Raw genomic sequence first — 23009 nt, 5'->3', positions numbered from 1 at the left:
GGCAGAGGCCATGCATGGGAGTTGCAGTCTGTCTTTCCATCGACCAAACAGACTGCGTGAAGAATACAGAGATGTTGAAGTAGGGGGTCGAAAGGGGCGAGGAAGCGACGACGAGTCCAGAGGGACTTAGCTACCCAAAATCAATCATCAGTTAGAATGGAGGTGGACTCAGAGGAGTGTCACGGAGACATATCTACTGATTGTGAAGAAAAGGGATGCAGATGCGAGGCGACGGATAGTAGTGCCATGGGCATGGCAGCGCCATGGTACCGCAGAGGCGGGACTTCCATGAAAGTCATTGATCCCTTGCTCTCATGGAGGGAGAGCACTTGGTCATGAAAGGGGCCGAGGAGGTGGAGCATGCAGAGGCAATCTCCAAGTACCGAGACAAGGCTGAAGGGCAGAGGCCGAGGAACATCGTAAGATCGATATAAATGAGCTTCTCATCAAGATAGCCAAAAGTGAAGGACTTCGGGTCATGCAAGAGGGCATAACCAAGGAATGAAGTAGGCAGTACGCGATGTTGTACCTTTGCTACTCAGTGGAGTAGGCGGTAGGGTTGATGGAGAAGACGGTACAATCCCAGAGGCGACCAAACCTATGAGAGAATTACTCCAAATTGGGGTGAAAACTTCCTGCATTCCAGAAGTTCGATGGCATTGAGAAGGTGAATCATAGTAACTAACTCAACGCAAGGAGTGCAAACACTTCAAGTGCTTCAAACGTGTGAGCAAAGAGCAGGCGAAGGCTAGTAACCAGCTCGATGCATGGAGTACAACCTCGAGGAGGCGGGTGAAGTCAAGTAACCTTTGCCTTCTCAACCCTTAAGAGAATGGGCGAAACCGAGTACCCCAATTCTCTTATCTATCCAACAGAGGAGCTTTGCACAAGTTCAAAGACCCTTTGAAGACAATGGAAGACAATAGTTGTCAAATCCTCACCAACGGTAATCAGTGCTACTAAGAGTAGATTGTCCGCTTCATTTCCCAACGAAATGCCAATCGAAAGCGGAAGTGATGTGAACCTACTTGGAAGTGACAACTAAGTGAAAGAAGAGTCAATGGGCAAATTTTATGGAGGAAGGACCCAAAACTTCAGAAGTTGCGAGACAATGCTCGTTAAAGCTCCAACAAGCATCCACCCAATTCAAGCAGCATGAGGCATTTGAGAGACTGGCGCAGTAAGGATGGTCTTTTCCTTCATCTGGAGGATCCACAGGAACCAACAGGGATCAACACAACTCAACCAATCCCATACTATAGTCAGAGTCATTGGCGAGTTGAAGCAGCATGGCGGATCAAAGGTTCGACTACTCAAAAATAGTAGCGGAGAGCAGTTGGGGGCCAAGAGGCGCATTGTAGCTGGAGCAGAAGATTGAAGACTCAGCAAAGGCGAGGAGTTGAGTGTCGACAAAGGCTTCGACAAGGACGTCGAAGGAATAAGTGGGGGAGAATGTCACGGACAAACTTCTAAACAAGATGTTTGATGTAATGCTTATGTATGTTTGTGTCTTTTAGCATGTTCATGCCTTGTACAGCATGTAGAGGGGCGGCCGAAGGCTTAATAGTCCCACTTTAGTTAGGTTGGTTGGCCTCTTTAGGCTTGTAAATAAAGGTTGTGTCATATGGACACGTGTGAGAGATTTTCGATCTGTAATGGACCATTTTACCCTTTATTGTGCAACTGTTCAGAGCTTGCAAAGTCTATTTGTAATTTGCATTGTCTATGAAGTGTTTTTCGGAGATGTTTGCTTGTGGATCCCGATTGAGGCATTTTCTCTAACCCGTTCTCTCTTTCGTGGGTCCTAAGGGACATGGGAGACTTCGGGGAGGCTGACCTTTGCGGACGAACACACAAGGGTGCCGCACGACTTAGGCAAAACCAGCTAAGTCCGTGATAACACGGTGCTGTACCTTTGCTACTCAGTAGAGTAGGCTGTCAGGTTGATGGAGAAGACGGTATAATCCCAGAGGCGACCAAAACTATTAGAGACTTACTCCAAGTTGGGGTGAAAATTTCCTGCATTCCAAAAGTTCAATGACATTGAGAAGGTGAATCACAGTAACTAACTCAATGCAAGGAGTACAAACACTTCAAGTGCTTTAGAAGTGTGAGCAAAGAGCAGGCGAAGGCCAATAACCAGCTCGATGCATGGAGTACAACCTCAAGGAGGTGGGCGAAGTCAAGTAACCTTTGCCTTTTCAACTCTTAAGAGAATGGGCGAAACCGAGTACCCCAATTCTCTTATCTATCTAGTAGAGGAGCTCTACATAGGTTCAAAGACCCTTCGAAGACAATAAAAAATAGTAGTTATCAAATCCTCACCAACGGCGATTAGTGCTATTGAAAGTAGATTGTCTGCTTCATTTCCCAATGAAATACCAATCGCAAGCAGAGGTGATGTGAATCTACTTGGAAGTGACAACTAAGTAAAAGAAGAGTCAATAGGTAAATTTTATGGAGGAAGGACCCAAAACTTCAGAAGTCTATAAGGCGATGCTCGTTAAAGCTCCAATAAGCATCCACCCAGTTCAAGCAGCATGAGGCATTTGAGAGACTGGCGCATAGTAAGGATGGTCTTTTCTTTCATTTGGAGGATCCGTAAGAACCAATAGGAATCAATACAACTCAGCCAACCCCACACTAGAGTCAGAGTCATTGGCGAGTTGAAGCAGCATGGCGGATCAAAAGTTTGACTACTCAAAAATAGCAGCGGAGAGCAACTGGGAGCCAGGAGGTGCATTGCAGCTGGAGCAGAAGATTAAAAACTTAGCAAAGGCAAGGATTTACAGTGTCGGCAAAGGCTTTGACAAGGACATCGAAGGAATAAGTGGGTGAGAATGTTACAAACAAACTTCTAAACAAGATATTTGATGTAATGGTTATGTATGTCCGTGTCTTTTGATATGTTCATGCTTTGCACAGCATATAGAGGGATGGCCGAAGGCTTAATAGTCCTATTTTAGTTGGGTTGGTGGCCGTCTTAGGCTTGTAAATAAAGGTTATGTCATGTGGATACTTGTGAGAGATTCTCGGTCTGTAGTAGACCATTTTGATCCTTTATTATGCAACTGTTCAGAGCTTGTAAAGTCTATTTGTAATTTGCATTGTCTATGAAGTGTTTTCGGAAATGTTTGCTTGTGAATCCCGAGTGAGGCATTTTCTCTAACCCATTTTCTCTTTTGTGGGTCCTAAGGGACTATAGGAGGCTTCGGGGAGGCTGACTTTTACGGACGGACATGCAAGGGTGTCGTATGACTTAGGTAAAACCAGCTAAGTCCATGACAGAACGTCTGAACTTCCGATGAACTCTTGAACTCCCAACGAAGTCGTGTCCTTGACTTCGGGACTTCATTTTACTTCATACCTTGCTATCGTAGTTAATCCTACACATGTAAAAACATACTTCAATCTAGACAATTAATACTAAGCATTAATCATCTTGTCCGGCATGTCATTGGTCCCTCGACGCTTCGTCCGATTCTTTGGTGCATCATCCTCTCTTGTGGCCTATTGCCCAATCGACCAGTTGACTCCACAACTCTGATATCCTTGGTGCAATATTCACTCTTCTTGGCCCGATGCCCGAATCTATGGCCCGAAGCCTTCTGTCGATATGTTGACCGATCCATTGGCTCGACGTCCAATCTTCTAACATGTTTTCCTCCGACACAACATGATTCTTCCTGCCTTAATTGTCTCATCCTAATCGAAGCATCCTATGTCACTCAAAATACAGATTAAAATCATAAATAATTATCAATTGGTTTCATCATCAAAATCCGAGATTCAACACAATGTTCAAGATTATCAAATACTTCAAACGAGGCTTGGGAAATGCTTCAAAAAGCATTCAGTGGTGTTGGTAAGGTAAAAAAACTTCGTCTACAAGTTTTACGAGCCAAGTTTGAGAAATTACAACAAGGTACTTCTGAAACTATTTTTTATTACTTCTCAAAAATTATTTCTATTATTCATCAAATAAGATGAAATGGTGAACAAATAAGTGATTAAAGAGTAATAGAAAAAATACTGAGATCTCTATATCCAAATTTTGATTTTATTGCTATTGCAATTGAAGAATATAAAGATTTGAAAAAAAATGTCTTTAAAAGAACTTATGGTTCCCTTCAAGTTCATGAATAAATGATTGTAAAAAGAGGATAAGACAAAACTATAGAATAAGCACTACAAACTAAGCTTACTCTTGAATCATATTCTCAAAGAGAAAGAGGAAGAGGAGGCAGAAATTAAACTAATCAAGAATCTCCAAACAATAAATATGGTGGAAAAAATTTTGGCCAAAGAGGTCGAAGTTATGGTCAAGGATGTGGCCGAGGCCATGGACATGGTAGAACTCTAAAAGGTCTGAAATACAATGCTATATTTGTAAAAGGTATGGACATTACTCTTATGAATGTTATTATAATTCTAAGAATCAAGGTGATAAGTCAAATTTTGTTGAGGAAGAAAAGAACAAAAATCAAGTTATGCTAATGAGTTATGGTAATTTGAAAGAGGATCAGTCTATGACATGGTATCTAGATACAGAGCCTCAATCACATGTGTGGCATCAAAGAGCTATTTTTAAAAATAGATACAAGTTATTCTGGGAAGATTACATTTGGTGATTTGTCTCAAAGACCAGTAAGAGGCAGGTAAAATTCTCCTTGAACTTAATAATGGCAAAAAATTATGCATTTCAGATGTTTATTATATTCCTGATATGAAAAATAATATTCTAAGCTTGGGACAATTACTTGAAAAAGGTTATGATATTGAGATAAAAGATATGGCTCTCTTAATTCTTGACAAGAATAAAACATTGATATTACATGTGAAAATGGTAAAGAATAGAATATTTCCTCTGCATTTAAGTATTTTTTATCAATCAAATTGTTTTAAAGCTGATATTGAGGATATTTCTATACTATGACATCTTAGATATGCTCACTTAAATTTTGAGGCTTTGAAACTTTTAGAGATATATAATATGGTGACAGGAATGTCAAAAATTGATCACCTATCAAAATTATATGAAGTATGTGTCATGGGTAAGCAAGAAAGAAAGCCTTTCAAAGTTAGAAGAACAAAAAGAGCATGGCATCGACTTGATCTGGTGCACTTAGATGTTTGTGGCCTTATCAATCCAGTATCACTTGGAGGAAGCAGGTATTTTCTTACCTTCATTGATGATCATAGTGGCAAAACTTGGGTTTACATGTTAAAAGAAAAGAAAAAAGTTTTAAGTAAATTTAAAGAATTTAAGGATTTAGTTGAAAGACAAAGTTGTTGTAAGATTAAATATTTAAGAACAGATAGGGGTGGTGAATATATATCAAATGAATTTAAAAGTTTTTTAGAAATAATAGAATTCTACATCAATTCACCATGTCATACATACCTCAATAAAATGGAGTCTCAGAAAAAAAAAAAATAGGACTATCCTTAATATGGTCTAATGCATGTTAAAGGAAAGAAAAATTCCTAAAGAATTTTGGGGAGATGCTGTTGCTTGTGCAGTTTATTTGCTTAACAGGTTTCCAATAAAGCGAATTAGTAATATTACACCAAAAAAAGTATGGAGCTTACAAAAATCAAAGGCTGATCATTTGAGAATTTTTATAAGTGTTGCATTAGCCAAGATATTAGAAAAAAAAGAACAAAATTGGAAGATAAAAATCAAAAATATATTTTGCTAGGTTATCCAGAGAATTCTAGTGGTTACAAACTCTACAATCCTATCACAAATAAAGTTATGATGTCAAGAGATGTTGAGTTTGATGAACAACACATTTGGAACTAGAAAAGTAATGAGCAGCATAAGAAAACTATAGCTTTAGAAGAAGATAATATAATACAAGCAAGCACCGAAGTGGTTTTGCCAGAATCATCATATAGATCAGCTAAGTCACATAATTCAAGAAGTCTAATTATAAGAAGGACAAGACTGATTCAGGAGATATATGATGTGACTCAAAGGATTGATACTAATAATGATAAACTTTCTTTATTTTGTCTTTTTGCAAGATATGATCCATTAACCTTCGAAGAAGCTTATAGAGATAAAAAAATAGTGATAAGCTATAGATGAATAGATTCATACCATTAACAAAAATAATACATGGGAGTTTATTACACATCTAAAAGACCACCAAACTATCGGTGTTAAGTAGATCTTCAAAACAAAAAGAAATACAAAAGGAGAGGTGGAGAAATACAAGACCAGATTGGTTACAAAGGGATATAAACAACAATATCGGATTGACTATGAAGAAGTATTTGCACCAGTTGCTCGACTAGAGACAATAAGATTACTTATCTCTCTAGCAGCTCAAATGAAATGAAAAATTTTATAAATGGATGTCAAATCAATATTTTTTAATAGAATTCTTGAAGAAGATGTATATATTCAACAACCCCCTAGTTTTATTATTCAATAAGGCAAAGTATACAAGTTAAAGAGAGTTCTTTATGGGCTTAAACAAGCCCCAAGAGCATAGAATTCTCGAATAGATACTTATTTTATTCAAAATAATTTTTTTAAATGTCCACATGAACATGCTCTCTATATGAAATCGAACTCTAATGGAGATATCTTGTTTGTTTGCTTGTATATAGATGATTTAATATTTATAAGTAATAGTAGCTCCATGATTAAAGAATCTAAGCACTCTATGAAAAAAGAGTTTAAGATGATCGACTTGGACTTATTGACTTATTTCCTCGGTATTGAAGTTATGCAAGATAATGGAGGAATTTTTATCTCATAAGAAAATTATGCAAAGGAGATTTTAAAAAAGTTTTCTATGGAAGATTGTTATCTTACAAATACACTTGTTGAATATGGCACTAAGTTGACCAAGGAAGGTGAAGGTAAATACATTAATCCAACTTATTATAAAAGTCTAGTTTGATGTTTAAGGTATTTGATATGCACTCGACCTAATATACTATTTAGAGTTAGTTTAATAAGTAAATATATGGAAGTTCCTAAGACATCTCATTTAAATATCGCTAAAAGAATTTTGTGAAGTATTTGTTGAATCTCGTATTTTGATGATAAAACTACTTGATATATGTTTATGATTTAATATGCATTTTGAGTGACACAGGATGCTTCGATCAGGATGAGACAATTAAAGCAGGAAAATCATGTTGTACTAGAGGAACATGTCAGAAGATTGGACGTCGGGCCGGTGGATCGATCGACGTATCGATAGAAGGCTTCGGGCCTTGGACTCGGGCATCCGGCCAAGAAGAGCGGGTATTGTCCCAAGGATATCGGAGTTGCGAAGTCAACTAGCCGATTGGGCAATAGGCTACAGGAGAGGACGATGCGCCGAAGAATCGGACGAAGCGTCGAGGGACCAATGACATGCCGGACAACTTGGTTAATTGCTTAGGATTAATTGTCTCAATCAAAGTTTTGTTTTAAGTGTGCAAGATTAATGACGATGGAAGAAAGACATGCAGCAGGAGTTACGCCGGAATCAAGACAATGATCACGTTGGGAGTTCGAGAGTTCGACGGAAGTTCGGACAGTCGTCGGAGGTTTTGCGGGAATAAATCCGAGAAGTCCATGAGCTTGCCAAAGAAGCTCGTCGGAACTCGCCAAGTGGATCGTCGCAAGTCCAGGAGTTTACCTGAAGTCCGCAGAAGCATCACCGAGGGTTCATCGGATGATCGACGGAAGTTCGTCAGAAGCTCGCCGGAAGAAGCGATTGACGCACCGGAGCAAGTTGTAGTAAATGTCTTAGGAAATATCGTAGTTAGCACAATGATTAAGTTGAAAATGGGAGGTGATCCCATTAACTTAATCTTGGGGCAATTGGGCCCCTGAAAAACCCAAATTGGGCCGAATGGATCAACCCATTCGGACCCTGATTTCTACCAGGCGGTTGAACCGCCCAAGCCAGGCAGTGGCACCGCTTGGGCTCAGTCTCTGAGCGAGACTGGGCGGTGCAACTGCCCCTGACAGGAGGTGGCACCGCCTGGGCTCGGTCTCCGAGCTCTGTTTGAGCGGTGCAACCACCTTAGTCATGCGGTGGCACCGCCTGAGCTCGGTCTTTGAGCTCTGGCAGGAGGTGCAACCGCCCCTGACAGGAGGTGGCACCGCCCAGAGGTTCAGTCTTCGAGCTCTGCCAGGCGGTGCAACCGCCTCAGTCAGGCGGTGCAACCACCAGATCCCGGAATTTCGGGAATTGATAGTTTTGAGCTCCAAATTCAAACTGGCTTGGGGCCTATAAATACCCCACCCTTTCAGCACTGAAAGGGCACCCAAAAACCACCGAAATTCTAATTTTACTTTGTGATTTTTAGAGCTCAAAAGTGTTGTATGAGTTGAAAGTTCTTCTTCCTCTTTTCTTCCAAGTTCTAATCTGATAAGAGAGGAAAGAAAATTCTGTAAGGGTTGTCTCCTAAGCCCGTCAAAAGGAGTGAAACTGTAAAAGGGTGGTTGGCCTTCGCCTATTGAAAGAAGGCCTCTAGTGGACGTCGGTGACCTCGTCGGAGGAGGAAGCCAAAAGTGGATGTAGGTCAAGATTGACCGAACCACTCTAAATCTCGGTTTGCATTTACTTTGAGCATCTTATCTTTACTGCAAACCTCCTCAAAAGCTTACTGCCTTCTGCGTATATACGATCGTGTTTCAAGCTCTGCATTTTCCTAATCGGCGTTTAGACGTAAATCATTTTTATCGTACGAACATCATATTTCAGTTTGTGTTTACGTTCTGATTTCTATCATAACTGCAAACTGCCTTTATATCTTTGCTTTAACTGCATCTTGCTTGGTTACAAGTTAAAGTGATTTACGAATCGGATTTTCTACCGAAATCGCTCTTATCGTACGAACGCGATTTTAATCGTCGAAAGTTTTCTACTGCACTAATTCACCCCCTCCCCCCCCTCTTAGTGCTCTTGATCCTAATAGTATTAAAGGAACAATTGAGTATGGAATATTCTATTCATCATCTAAAAGGTTGGAGCCTATTGGATATAGTGACAGTGATTGGGCTAGAAGCTACGATGATCGGAAGAGTACAACTAGATTTATATTTTATTTTGGTGAAGCTATATTCACTTGGTCTTCAAAAAAGCAATAGATCATTGCTCTATCAAATTGTGAAGTAGAATATATAGCAACTTCTTCTAGTGTTTGTCATGCAATCTGGCTAAGTAGATTACTCCAAGAACTTTATATGATATAGGAGAAGTCAACTAAGATTTATGTTGATAACAAATCAGCTATTGCCTTAGCCAAGAATCCAGTCTACCATGAAAGATAAAAACATATCGACACAAGATTTTATTTCATAAGAGATCATATCAAAAATAAAGAAATGGAGCTACATCATATTAAGACAAGTGAACAAGTGACTGATATACTTATAAAACCTCTCAAATTTGAAATATTTCAATAACTTCGAAAGAAATTTAGCATGTTAGATGGAACAAGTTTAAGGGGGGAGAATGTTGGAATTAAATTTGTTCAAGTGTCAAAAAGAGATTCACTTCATCAAAAGAAAGGTTCATTGCATCAAGAGGGAGATTCATTGCATCAAGAAGAAAAAATAGATTAAAATCCATAGAATGATAAGTCATATTAGTCCTTGAAAGGGTTTTTTGAAAGAGAATGATTCATCTTAAATATAATTAATGTAATGTATCTTTAGAGACTATATAAACCTCATATATTAGGCCATGAAATAGATAGAGTTTCTAAAATTGTAAAGAGTTTTCTTGAAAGAAATATAGAAGATTGAAGCTTATCCTACTCTTCCTCTGTTTGATAATTCTATTCCTTCTTTCTATCAAGATCAACAAGCTTGACTTAGACTTATTGAAACCCCTTAAACAAGGGGTTTGGTTGGTTGGGTAAACCCCATGATGGTATGCTGATCTGATAATTGCAGTAATTGACAAGGTAAGTTCTCAGCACAAATGGATGAAACTGGTCGAGGTGTAACGAGTTATAACCCTTTGATTCAATGTAACTGAGTGTTCAATGCTGCCCACTTGTGCTTATGTACGTGAATCAATTTATTGGTTCCTGATCCTTCTTCTTCATGTTTCCCACCAATTATCCACTACAGTATCCAAGAATGTACAGCTTGCAAAGGACAGTTTGCATACCACCACACAACAAGAAGCAGATAAGATAATTTTCCGAGGAAAAAGGAGAGGGCATTGGCCCACCAGAGACAAAGACGATACACAACAAATACTATCAATTTATTCAAAGAAACATAAGACTATCAAACATTAGTAACAACACAGAGGGACAACCTGCTTATATTAAAACAATAGCATCCTAAGGATCTTGTGCTGCTGCAATGAAGCTAGGTAGATCTTCCTAAGGATCTTGTGCTGCTGCAATGAAGCTAGGTAGATCCCCTCAGCCTGCAGTAGTAACATACACAGCAAGAAGCGATGGGAAAATGGTCAACCTATTAAGAACACAAATGAAGTGCTGATCTTTCTCTCATTGCTCTTCTTTGATGCCCACTGGGGATTTTATGATTCGTTTCCTCCCTCTATAGCACATACTAAGTCCCAGAGTGAGCAAAAACAACAAGAACAATTTGCTGCTTAAGAGAATCCTGTGCCAGTGGCTGTTGAAGTGGTAGTGGTGGATGGATTCACGTCAAAATGATCACCAAATATACGCTTGCGGAAGTCAGAGACCATCAGCGGAAGACCTTGGCGGAGAGGGATCTTGGGCTCCCAGCCAAGCAGTTCCTTGGCCCTGGTGATGTCAGGCTTGCGCTTGTGGGGGTCGTCCTCGGTGTTGGGACGGAACTCAATTTTCGCATTGGGATCGATGGTTTCCTGCACCACATTTGCAAGCTCCAGCATCGTAAACTCTCCAGGGTTGCCCAAGTTGAATGGGCCAACATGTTCACCTTCCATCAGCCTCATCAGCCCCTCCACCTGTATTTTAGCCCTGAATGCTTAGAGAATATCACACGAGATTCTCATACATAAAATCAGCAGAATATCTACTTTCCCTTCTCAAGCATGGTACTACCACTTTTAAGAATACTACTGTTGTTGAAACTGTAATGATCTCAGAAATGCTTATTGTCCATTTTCTTGTCTTATGGAGAACTACAGTGAAGGCACCATGATGAATTCTACAGAAATTATATGTGAATTACCCAATGTCATATCAAGTGAAACATCACTCCCAAGATTCAAACATGGGGAACCCTTCTAGCAAGGGCAAAGAGGCCACTGACAGCAAAGCTATTACTATCTCAGTGATGCCGAGATGTTCAAGCATGATTTATCTAATTGATGCTAGAATGGCTAAAAGACCAGGTTTTGAAAAGGTGAGCCCATTATGGAGCAAAGGACGAGCATGTGCAGCCTAGACAATAAAGCTCACGTTGTCTGGACATAGTAGGTTGATTTTTCATTTAAATGTGTTGTTTTTAAATGTCAAAGTGTCCTTTGGACCCACACTACCTCAACAACTTAAGAGCTTAGCTGGTCCAGTTGGGGCAAGTATGTAACAGAACTAATAAGACTTCTGCTGTGTCTGGCATTGCAACACAAAAGTTAAATTAATATACATAAAACATAGGCATATCATTTCAGCTTTGGTAGAGAACATGGTAGAAGGCCGTACCAGATCAGATACATATTGGAAGCTCCTTGTCTGCTTTCCATCCCCATAAACCGTTAATGGCTCCTTCCTCAAGGCCTAAATCATAACATCAAATTTCAGAAAGCACTATTGCATTCACTAGTCCATGCCATCTCCCCTTATTTATTAAAACAAATCTCCATGTCTTGCAACAAGGTACTGATATCAAAACTAAATACAAATATTAAAGATATAAGCCCAGTTGTATCTGATCTGATCTGATATCAAAACTAAATACAAACTAAATACAAATCACCTGAGCAACAAAATTGCTGACAACCCGGCCATCATCAATGCACATGCGAGGCCCGTAAGTGTTAAAGATCCGAGCAATCCTCACCTGCATCAAAGAAGTTTATCATATTATTATACCGAAAACACAAATCAAGAAGATTAATCTAAGCAATATGGATTAGTTACAAGTTGACTGACCTCGACTTGGGCACCACGGTGGTAGTCCATTGTCAGTGTCTCGGCGGTGCGCTTGCCTTCATCGTAGCAGCTCCTAACACCTGTGGTCCCCATTGTCCCACCCAAAACCCAAACAAGATTCCAACTGCTTGTTAGATACTTCTTTAGATTGTACACAACACCATGGCATCAAACTAATGCAATGTACACTATATACCACATGTTTAATTTGTTTTAGATCTAGGAACTGGAATGGGTCCACTTGCAAGTTCCAAGTTGCAACCCACCCTAAGAAATTCCAATAAAGAAACGAAAAAGAGAAAGGATTTATTCCACTTAGGATGGGTTTTATTCCACTTAATATTCTAAGAGAGCCAGAGCCAAAGCTAAAGAAATGAAAGAGAGAGAGAGGATGCATACCAATGGGATTGACATTGCCCCAGTAGGTCTCAACTTGAGGGTGCTGTAATGGATCACCATAGACTTCACTGGTGCTGGTGAGGAGGAACCTGGCTCCCACTCTCTTGGCCAGGCCAAGCATGTTGAGAGTTCCCACCACATTGGTTTTGTGCAATCCACAACAAGAGGCTAAATGAATTAAGGCTTTCACCAGGAGAAAAAATTGGCACTTTCTCCTTACTCTCTATTTGATTCATTTCGCTTGCTAGAACACCAACAAGGAGGTCAGCAACTTACCATCCAACCACATACCATTATTAAACAAGTAGAGCTTTCTGAACCAACTAATAAGTTTGTATATAAAACAAAGAACATGAACAAGAAATTTGATCTCGGAAAATATACCCACATATTATAAAAAAGACCAGAAAAATGGGGTCATGGTTTCATTAATCTGTAAGCATGAGAAGAACCAGCACCGAGGACTGATGAACCCATGAAATCAAGATCTCGCGTAACATGACAACCCGAAAGGAGATGTCTTGTAAATTGTTAAACAGAAAGAAGCTCAAAGCAGAAAAGAATCCATTTGAGGTAACAGAAGAGATGACAGATCACGATTTTGGGAAATTCCAAGAAAGAATATAACTGGAAAACAAGGACTTCATTACAAATTTACCAAATCGGAAAGACAGGAGAATTCATTAGAGACTGCAACAAGAACAGTCGAAAAGACCCAAAACAACTACCCAACGAAACGGAAGATTCTGAATGAAACAGTGAGAAAAATTGGAATCGATCATCAATGCCAGAAATAAAAACCGAAAGCCAATTTTTTACCATTAGAAACATGCGTTTAGATGGAGGGAAAAATAATCTTAGAGGAAGAAGGAGATGAACAGATCAGTGAAGAGGAAGAAAAGGATATGATGGTCTTGACGGGGTTGAACTTGTAGTGGACTGGGGAGGCGGGGCAAGCGAGGTGGTAGATCTGGTCGACCTCGAGCAGCAGCGGCTCGACGACGTCGTGGCGGATGAGCTCGAAGTTGGGGTTCCCGAAGTGGTGCATCACGTTCTCCTTCCGCCCCGTGAAGAAGTTGTCCACCACGATGACGCTGTCCCCACGAGCGATCAGCCGGTCCACCAGGTGGCTCCCCACGAAGCCGGCCCCGCCAGTTACCACGATGCGGAGCCCCTTCCGCTTGATTCCCAGCGGCACCTTCCCCCCAACGAAGCCCCTAGACGTCGCCGCCTCGAACGCCGCCCTGTGGCGGTGGTGCTCGCCGAATCTCGCCAGCTCCATCGCCGAGCGGAGGGCCAGCTCGGCCGCCGTGGCGGAGGAGTAGGAGGAGGGGGAAGAGGAGGGAGCGAGGGCGAAGAAGAGGGTGGCAAGGGCCATGCCTACGAGTAGGAAGGCGAGGCGCTGCTCCCGAATAAGGTAGCGGAGCGGGCGTGAGAACCAGAGCAGCCGCTTCTCCGGCTTGGGTGTGTACCCGGCGCCGCCGCTCGTCGGCGTGTGGGCGGCGTCATGGCCGCGGTAGATGAGCTCGGAGGCCATGGCGGGTACGACAAAGGACCGGGTTCCCGAAGGGAGAAGGCTTCCGGGGGTTGTACGTAAATGCGGCGACGGACGTGCCTTCCCTGTCGCTCTTCGAGGGAGGGGACGGGGTGGCGCTCCTTGTAGGCGAAACCGAGAGCCAAGGGCTCGGGCGTAATTTTGCTGAGGAACTGGTTCGGAGCTCGGCCGAATCACCCCGGAGTTCTTCGGAAGACGCGAGCCTCGTGCAGAATTGACCCAAGGGAAGTGGGCCCGTGTCTTGGGCCATCACTTCTTGCCCCGCGATGTCGTCCGGGCTGATTCTATCAGTCTTGCAAGAATAGGCGTAGGACAAAAAGCACTACTTTTCTACGCGTTAAAATTCTACCCCAGTATTAACCTTCCTGTTCAAGTGGACATCAGGATGAACCTACAAGTGTGGGTCCCACGTACGGCTATAACGAAGGAGACAAAAGGTCCAATTATTCTGCCCCGACGGAACGTTAAATCTTTAAACTGTACCACGTACATTATTAAGGGAGATTATTATGTATCGTTCTTTCCCAATAAAAGGGTGTGCGATCACCAACTCGCCTCCGGCAAGCAGCATCAGACAGACACAAATGGACGAACAGGATGTGCTGAGACTTCAAGTTCCAAGGGGCCCGTAACTCCCTTAACAGAGTCGTGGTGCAGTGAGTTAGCTATACAGGATGGTGTTTGAGGAGTCCAGTCGGGAGGCTGTTATGGCTGCAATGTTGTGTCAATTATTTGCAACTTGCAAGTGCACGGCGCCCTTCGTCGACATGACAGTGATAGCGTTGAGATCCCTTAGCTGCCGTGGTCTGAAGAAATTGGTAATGTTTACATTGTGGGGATGACGGTGTCTGAGATGTTAACTTAGGGATCATAACAAAGGCATGAGAGAGCCTCGCAGACTAGTCAAAGTAGGGGGCAATCAACGCAGTCTACCTGCCCCCAAAATTTAAGGTGTCCACTTTCTGGATTGTCAATATCAATCATGGAGGGAACACAACTTCTCCAATAAATCCACCGATTTATATATTGATTGATGAAACTGTTTCATTAGTTTTTACCCTTGTGTGTCTGACAAAGATAATTACCAGTCAATTCAATTGTGAATGGTAGTTTTAGATGCCCCCAAGAAGCCGGATATGTACGTATACACAAGTGCTCCAAAAGTACGTGGGGAAAATGATAATTTCTTTAAGATATAATTGCTTTCAGTGACTATTAGAAATTGGGTTAATGTGGTTTCATGACATGTAAAGTTGGAGAATTGAACTAAACTAAATTTTAATATTTGTGATGCTAATTTTTTAACTAAAGTTAGGCGAGGAGTTTCCACCCCTACTAGCTAATGATATTTAAATTGTCTACCTCAAAGGATCCCTGTCATGAAAATGCCATGCACAAAACTTACTTTTGATGCAAACATGTATCTACACAGTTTGAAATATTCAAACTTGACGAGCACCTTGAGGCTGTAAGATATTTTAATGAAGCCAACTTGTGTTTCTAAATCATTATAATAGAAACACAATAAACTAATGCGGAAACGAAATAGCGTACCTCCAGCCATTGTCGCCAAGAATTTCTGCAGAGGTTTCTTCTTGAACTTTGGTTCTTCTCGGCTCAGAACTCTCACTTTAGATGGTGTCGGAAAACCTTTCGCTTCAAAGAGATTGATTGAGCCAAGGGACCAAAATCCTCATGTATATATAGATGTTCTCCCATCAAGAACATTTATCATCACTAAATCATAACGTTTAAGAATTAATTCAGATTTGTAACGTTTGGACCATAATGAAGAACTTTAATAATATTAAATATTTAATTTAATAATAACGGTTTCATGTTTAAAGAATAAAAAACTAAAATCATTTAAACCATAATTAATGAAGAAATTCATGATAAACAATTATGAATCTTAATGATAACAGTTATATTATTATTAAATTAGATATTTAATAATAACGGTTACATTCTCCCACTTGGTCCATACGTCTATCTTAATAATTTGAATTAATTTTTCTTGAACAACTTTCTTAAGAAATAAATACACGAATCATAGCGATAAATCCTCTAATAGCGATGTATCACGATGTATTTAGTTTCTTAATCTTAATATGGTAATATTACTTAATGAATAAACCTTATGTTTATTCTTGGTCCAGCAACAATATATTTTCTCAAAATAATATGCGCATGAATGAGAAAATTTCACAATATATATAAGAGTTTCAATATCATTACAAAGTGGAACCAAGTCCCATTTTCTCTACATGATCCTTGAATTTCAAAGGTGGCATGCCTTTAGTCAAAGGATCAGCAATCATCAATTCAGTGCTAATATGTTCAATGATCACTTTCTTTTCCTTTACACGTTCTCTTATGGCTAGATACTTAATGTCGATGTGTTTACTTCGACTTCCACTTTTATTGTTTTTAGCCATAAAGACAGCAGCTGAATTGTCACAGAAAATTCTTAATGGCCTAGAAATAGAATCCATGATTCTAAGCCCAGAAATGAAACTCTTAAGCCATACACCATGTGAAGTAGCCTCAAAGCAGGAGACAAACTCAGCTTCCATGGTAGAAGTAGCAGTCAAGGTCTGCTTAGCGCTTCTCCAAGAAATAGCTCCACCGACCATCATAAAAATATATCCTGATGTTGATTTACGAGAATCAACACAACTGGCGAAGTCTGAATCTGAGTAACCAATCACATCCAGATTGTCTGTATGTCTATACATAAGCATGTAATCTTTGGTTCCTTGTAGATACCTCATCACTTTCTTTGCAGCTCTCCAGTGGTCCATACCTGGATTACTCTGATATCGACCTAGCATCCCCACAATAAATGCAATATCAGGTCTAGTACAGACCTGAGCATACATAAGGCTTCCTACGACAGAAGCATATGGGATGTTTTTCATTGATTCCCTTTCAAAATTGTTCTTTGGGCATTGGTTCAAATTGAACCTATCACCTTTCACAATGGGAGCAACACTTGGTGAACAATCCTTCATCCGAAATCTTTCTAAAAGTTTATCAATATAGGTTTCTTGTGATAGACCTAAAATGCCTCGAGGTCTATCTCTATAGATCTTAATGCCAATGACATAAGATGCTTCACCCATATCCTTCATGTCAAAATTTTTAGAAAGAAATTGTTTCACCTCATGCAGCAAATCCTTATCATTGGTTGCAAGCAAAATATCATCTACGTATAAAACAAGGAAACATATTTTACTCCCACTAACCTTCTGGTATATGCATTGATCCATGAGATTTTCAACAAATCCGAATGAAGAAATCACTTCATGAAATTTAAAATACCATTGGCGGGAGGCTTGTTTTAAGCCGTATATAGACTTCCTAAGCTTGCAAACCAAGTGCTCACCAACACTAGAGGAGAAACCTTCAGGTTGTTTCATATAAACCTCTTCCTCTAGATCTCCATTAAGAAATGCTGTTTTCACATCCATTTGTTGCAACTCAAGGTCAAAATGAGCAACTAATGCTAAAATAATACGCAGAGAATCTTTCTTAGATACAGGAGAAAATGTCTCCGTATAATCGATTCCCTCTTTTTGAGTAAATCCCTTTGCAACAAGTCTTGCCTTGTATCTCTCAATGTTGCCTAACGAATCTTTCTTAGTTTTAAAGACCCATTTGCAACCAATGGCCTTTGCTTCATTAGGCAACTCTACAAGATCCCAGACTCCATTGCTCATCATGGAATTCATCTCTTCTTTCATAGCATCATGCCACAAATTTGACTTTTTGCAACTCATGGCTTGTGAAAATGTTTCAGGATCATTTTTGGCTCCAATATTATAGTCAGATTCTTGTAGATATATAACATAATCACTAGGAATTGCTGATCTTTTATTTCTAGTAGATCTTCTTAATGTTGTACCAATGGTTCCTTGAGGAACTTGTGGTTCAACTAGTTGTTCAGGAGCTTGTTGTAATTCCTGAACTGTTTGATCTATTAGAATATTATCAACAACTTGTGGAATTTCAATGATTGGTTGTTCAGCACTACTTTGTACTTGAGGAGTGCTATGAACTATAACCAATCTATCAGTTGATGTGGAAGGTTGAGATTCTATATGATCATGTGCGGAAACTATGTTCCTGAAATGATCGCTCCCACTAATCACATCATCCTCAAGAAATTTAGCATTTCTTGATTCCATAATCCTAGTTGTGTGAGATGGACAATAGAACCTGTAACCTTTGGACTTTTCGACATATCCAATGAAATACCCACTAACAGTCCTCGGGTCCAGTTTCTTCTCTTGTGGATTATATATCCTGACTTCAGACGGACATCCCCAAATGCGCATATGTCGCAAACTCGGTTTCCAACCTTTCCATAGTTCAAATGGTGTCGTTTGGACAGCCTTGGTTGGAACTTGGTTTAATATATACACAGCCGTTTTTAATGCTTCAGTCCACAAGAATTTAGGAAGATTGGAGTTGCTAAGCATACTCCGCACCATGTCCAATAATGTTCGGTTTCTTCTTTCTGCAACACCATTCTGGTCTGGAGAACCAGGCATAGTGTATTGGGCAATAATCCCATGTTCTTGAAGAAACTTAGCAAAAGGACCAGGTGCTTGTCCATTTTCAGTATATCTACCGTAATATTCTCCACCCCTATCTGATCTCATAATTTTAATTTGCTTACCACATTGGTTCTCAACTTCAGCCTTAAAGATTTTGAAGGCATCCAATGCTTCATTTTTATTATGAAGCAAATATATATACATATATCGTGAGTAATCATCTATAAAGGAGATGAAGTATTTCTGACCATGTATGTCCATGTCTGGACAACATATATCAGTATGAATTATTTCTAATAAGTCTGAACTCCTATTAGCACCCATTTTGGACTTATTGGTCTGTTTTCCTTTAATACAGTCCACACAAGTCTTAAAATTAGTAAAATCAAGAGTACTAAGTACCCCATCTTTAACTAATCTCTTAATTCTCTCTATGGAGATATGTCCTAATCTCCGATGCCATAATATAGAGGAGTCCTCATTAATATTACACCTCTTAATGCCAGCGTGAACATGCATTGAACCTTGAGTATTATCATTTTGTAATAAAATACGGTAAAGACCGTCAGACAAAATACCATTCCCAACACAATCAGATTTGAATAATAAACGAAATGATGTGTCTTTAAAATTAAAGGAATATCCAAATGGTACGAGTCTAGAAACAGAAATTAAGTTTCATGAGAAACTTGGTACATAAAAGGTTCTTTCCAATTTTAAAACAAAACCACTACTTAAAGTTAAAATGCATGTTCCAATTGCTTCCACATGTGAGCCCATCTTATTTCCTGATAAGATGCTTTGCTCACTTCCCACTGGCTTCCTTAGGTTTTGCATACCCTGCAAAGAGTTTGCAATATGGATTGTTGATCCAGAGTCAATCCACCAGGTGTTAATATTAACATTGACCATATTAGATTCATAACATACATATGAGGTTGGTTTACCTTTCTTTTCAAGCCATTGTTGGAATTTCGTACATTCCTTCTTCATGTGTCCCTTTCTTTTACAAAAGAAACACCTTGCTTCTTTCTTGATATCAGCTTGGGGTGGTATTTTACCTTTTCCCTGCTTATAAGCTTTTTGATTGGCTTGATGTTTGTCAGTTTTGTTCTTCCCTCGAGTGGTTACCATCAATGCACTTTCACCCAATTCCATTACTAGCCTCTCTTCTTCTTGAACACACATGGTCATTAATTCGTTAATTGACCATTTGTCCTTATGTGTATTGTATGAAATTTTAAAAGGGCTATATTGAGGTGGAAGGGTGTTCAGAATATAGTGCACCAGGAAGGATTCTGACATATTAACCTCAAGTTTCTTAAGTTGAGCCGCAATATCTCGCATTTGCATTATGTGCTCAAGGACACCCTTTATGTTGGTGAGTCTAAGTGATGAAAATTTCATAATAAGGGTGCTTGCTAGTGCCTTATCCGAAGTGATGAATTGTTTATCGATAGCCTTTAGCAAGTCTCGGACATTTTCATGCTGGTCAACAGAACCACGTATGCCAGCAGTTATCTTAGTTTTGATAATCATCACGCTGAGCCGATTGGATCGCTCCCATCGCTCATATAACACGATCTCAGTTAGAGTGCTGGTATCAGTGACTATAGGTGGTTCGTCTTTTCTAATAGCATAATCAATATCCATCCACCCTAAATGGAGGAGAACCCTCTCCTTTCATATCTTATAGTTATTACCACTAAGTTCGGGAATATCACATCGAATATCAGAGAAATTAATAGTTTGAGAAACTGCATAAAATCAAACATGCTTATGTCAAAATTTGAAGCCTAATAGACTAAATTACATGTTTTACCAATGTGAAACATGCCAAAAATATGAATCTCATGACATAAAAATTGCCTGTGGGCTAAATTCTTAATTCAAATAGATTCATATGGTCTTTATGATAAAACTATCAAATTATATTCCAATTCATAATCCCTGTGGGTAAATTATGAAAATAATCTGATATTTTATCCTGATTAATTATATTAAATATAATAAAAGATCCTGTGGGATAACAATTATTATACGAAATATAATCAATCACAATATGATGTCTAATTACTTATGTGATCCTTATTTTAACTTTATTTATAATTTTAATTAATTAAGGATGCTGTGGCTAATTCTTAATTAATTAAGATTATATGGATCACTAGACATTTTAAACATAAAAAATTTGCTCATAAACATAATTTAATAGAACTAAATATGCATACATAATATGAGCATTTTACCAACTAAAATGTTGAAAATGATATTTCCTCGTGATTTTCAACAAAATATATCAACAAGTTTCCAAGAAGAAACCAAAATCAATTCATTTTCATGGCATAAAAATGAAAACTTTTTCATATCAAGGCAGAGGTCATTCGGCTCTGATACCAAATGTTAGATATTTTAATGAAGCCAACTTGTGTTTCTAAATCATTGTAATAGAAACACAATAAACTAATACGGAAACGAAATAGCGTACCTCCAGCCATTGTCGCCAAGAATTTCTACAGAGGTTTCTTCTTGAACTTTGGTTCTTCTCGGCTCAGAACTCTCACTTTAGATGGTGTAGGAAAACCTTTCGCTTCAAAGAGATTGATTGAGCCAAGGGACCAAAATCCTCATGTATATATAGATGTTCTCCCATCAAGAACATTTATCATCACCAAATCATAACGTTCAAGAATTAATTCAGATTTGTAACGTTTGGACCATAATGAAGAACTTTAATAATATTAAATATTTAATTTAATAATAACGGTTTCATATTTAAAGAATAAAAAACTAAAATCATTTAAACCATAATTAATGAAGAAATTCATGATAAACAATTATGAATTTTAATGATAACAGTTATATTATTATTAAATTAGATATTTAATAATAACGGATACAGAGGCACTCATAAAAAATTGGATGTGGGTGGCTCTGTCCTCAACGAATTCTCAAATATATATTATTGCTCTTCATTGTCAGATCACCAAGTCGAACAATTCATGACTCGAACAATTCACCAAATCAAATATTTTTAACCACCATCAGAGTCAACTCTCTCTGTGATGGCACAAGAGCACAATAATTGATCACTTCTCCTCATGTCAATGACCTGATGTGGCCTGAATAAAGAGAATGCATACTTGTGCCACATGTTACTGTCTGCATGAAGAGAATGCCTGCTGGTACCACATGGGAAGATGCTTTTTAGTAGAGGAGTGGAAGGCACTGATAAATGCTGGAAAAGAGAAATTAAAAGTCTTCTCTTCTATGTCACAGTCCACAATTCACAATCTCAACATGATTCCCTTCTAATATATTTTTTTATTACTTTTCTTATACATTAGTGAATAATAAAGTCAAAATAATTCCTTCCGTTTGCTTAGTAACTACTCGATAGCTCTACTTTTATGTTCCAATGCCTCAAAAACCAAATAAATAATATAAATATAAACATAAAAAGAAAAGGAAATTGTATGCAATTCTTTTTGTGCTCCCACCACCTCTCTTTCTTCTTTCTTTAACTTCTTTTGTTACGGAGAAGAGTGTTCAATCCTTTTTTTCTTGCCAGCAAATACCAATTCTCATTTTGATTTATAGTTCATGCAGTGCTCCGTTTAAATCTTTATAGGGGCTATGTTGTCCTATAATTCCACACAAAAGAAGAGGTTGTTTTTGTTAGGATCAAGAGCACTAAGAGGGGGGGGAGTACATCCAGCTGTCACCCGTTTCAAGGATCAACTACAGCACAAGAAGAGGCCTACAGAGATCTTGAAAGGTTATCCTGTACTAACCTCAAGCATATTATTCAATTTCTAAATGACTATATGAGGTTAGCATCCAAAACCGGAAGGATGTTTTTAGGACCTGAATTATCAGAAAAACTATGGTCCAAAATGCCAGGAGAATTGGGAAAAAGAATTAAAGCTGCATTCGAAGCAAAATACAGAGGAAATACTATAGGAGTAATCCCAAGGATCCTTTTCTCCTATAAATACTTGGAATCAGAATGCAAGGATGCTGCGTTTAGAAGAGCATTAAAGGATTTATCCTTTAGAAGCTGGATGTACTTAACAGCTGGATGTACTTAACAGCTGGATGTACTTAACTTCTTGTTTGGATGTACTTAACCTCTATTGAAGCTGCAATAGAGGAAAATCCCGCTGCAATAACAGTCACCCGTTATTGTTTGGATGTACTTAACTTCTTGTTTGGATGTACTTAACTTCTTGTTTGGATGTACTTAACCTCTATTAAAGGATTTATCCTTTAGAAGCTGGATGTACTTAACAGTCACCCGTTACTTAACTTCTTGTTTGGATGTACTTAACTTCTTGTTTGGATGTACTTAACCTCTATTAAAGGATTTATCCTTTAGAAGCTGGATGTACTTAACAGCTGGATGTACT

At 39.0% G+C, this 23009-nt stretch overlaps 1 protein-coding gene across 1 annotated transcript; it reads right to left on the bottom strand.

Moving 5' to 3' along the window:
• Nucleotides 1-10214: 10214 nt before the first annotated feature.
• Nucleotides 10215-14201, bottom strand: LOC103974752 (UDP-glucuronic acid decarboxylase 2). The gene is made up of 6 exons (XM_065094867.1): nucleotides 13386-14201; nucleotides 12484-12626; nucleotides 12085-12164; nucleotides 11909-11992; nucleotides 11635-11709; nucleotides 10215-10934 (listed from the first exon to the last, which is right to left on the bottom strand). Exons 1-6 carry the CDS (start codon nucleotides 14018-14020, stop codon nucleotides 10593-10595), a joined length of 1359 nt encoding a protein of 452 aa, XP_064950939.1. The 5' UTR covers nucleotides 14021-14201; the 3' UTR covers nucleotides 10215-10592.
• Between the last annotated feature and the right edge of the window lie 8808 nt (nucleotides 14202-23009).

The sequence above is a fragment of the Musa acuminata genome, chromosome BXJ2-2 (assembly GCF_036884655.1).
Source record: "Musa acuminata AAA Group cultivar baxijiao chromosome BXJ2-2, Cavendish_Baxijiao_AAA, whole genome shotgun sequence".
NCBI classification, from domain to species: domain Eukaryota; kingdom Viridiplantae; phylum Streptophyta; class Magnoliopsida; order Zingiberales; family Musaceae; genus Musa; species Musa acuminata.
The sequence above is the reverse complement of the archived record's forward strand: the minus strand, read 5'-3'. Positions and strand labels throughout refer to the sequence as shown.

What these genes read in the sequence shown, in the direction of transcription:
- LOC103974752 (XM_065094867.1), bottom strand. Translation starts at nt 14,020, where the DNA reads ATGGCCTCCGAGCTCATCTACCGCGGCCATGACGCCGCCCACACGCCG. An exon ending in CCCGTCAAGACCATCATATC is followed by an intron (nt 12,627 to 13,385) that starts CTTTTCTTCCTC and finishes ATTGCACAAAAC; the next exon opens with CAATGTGGTGGGAACTCTCA. An exon ending in TCCAATATGTATCTGATCTG is followed by an intron (nt 10,935 to 11,634) that starts GTACGGCCTTCT and finishes GCTAAAATACAG; the next exon opens with GTGGAGGGGCTGATGAGGCT.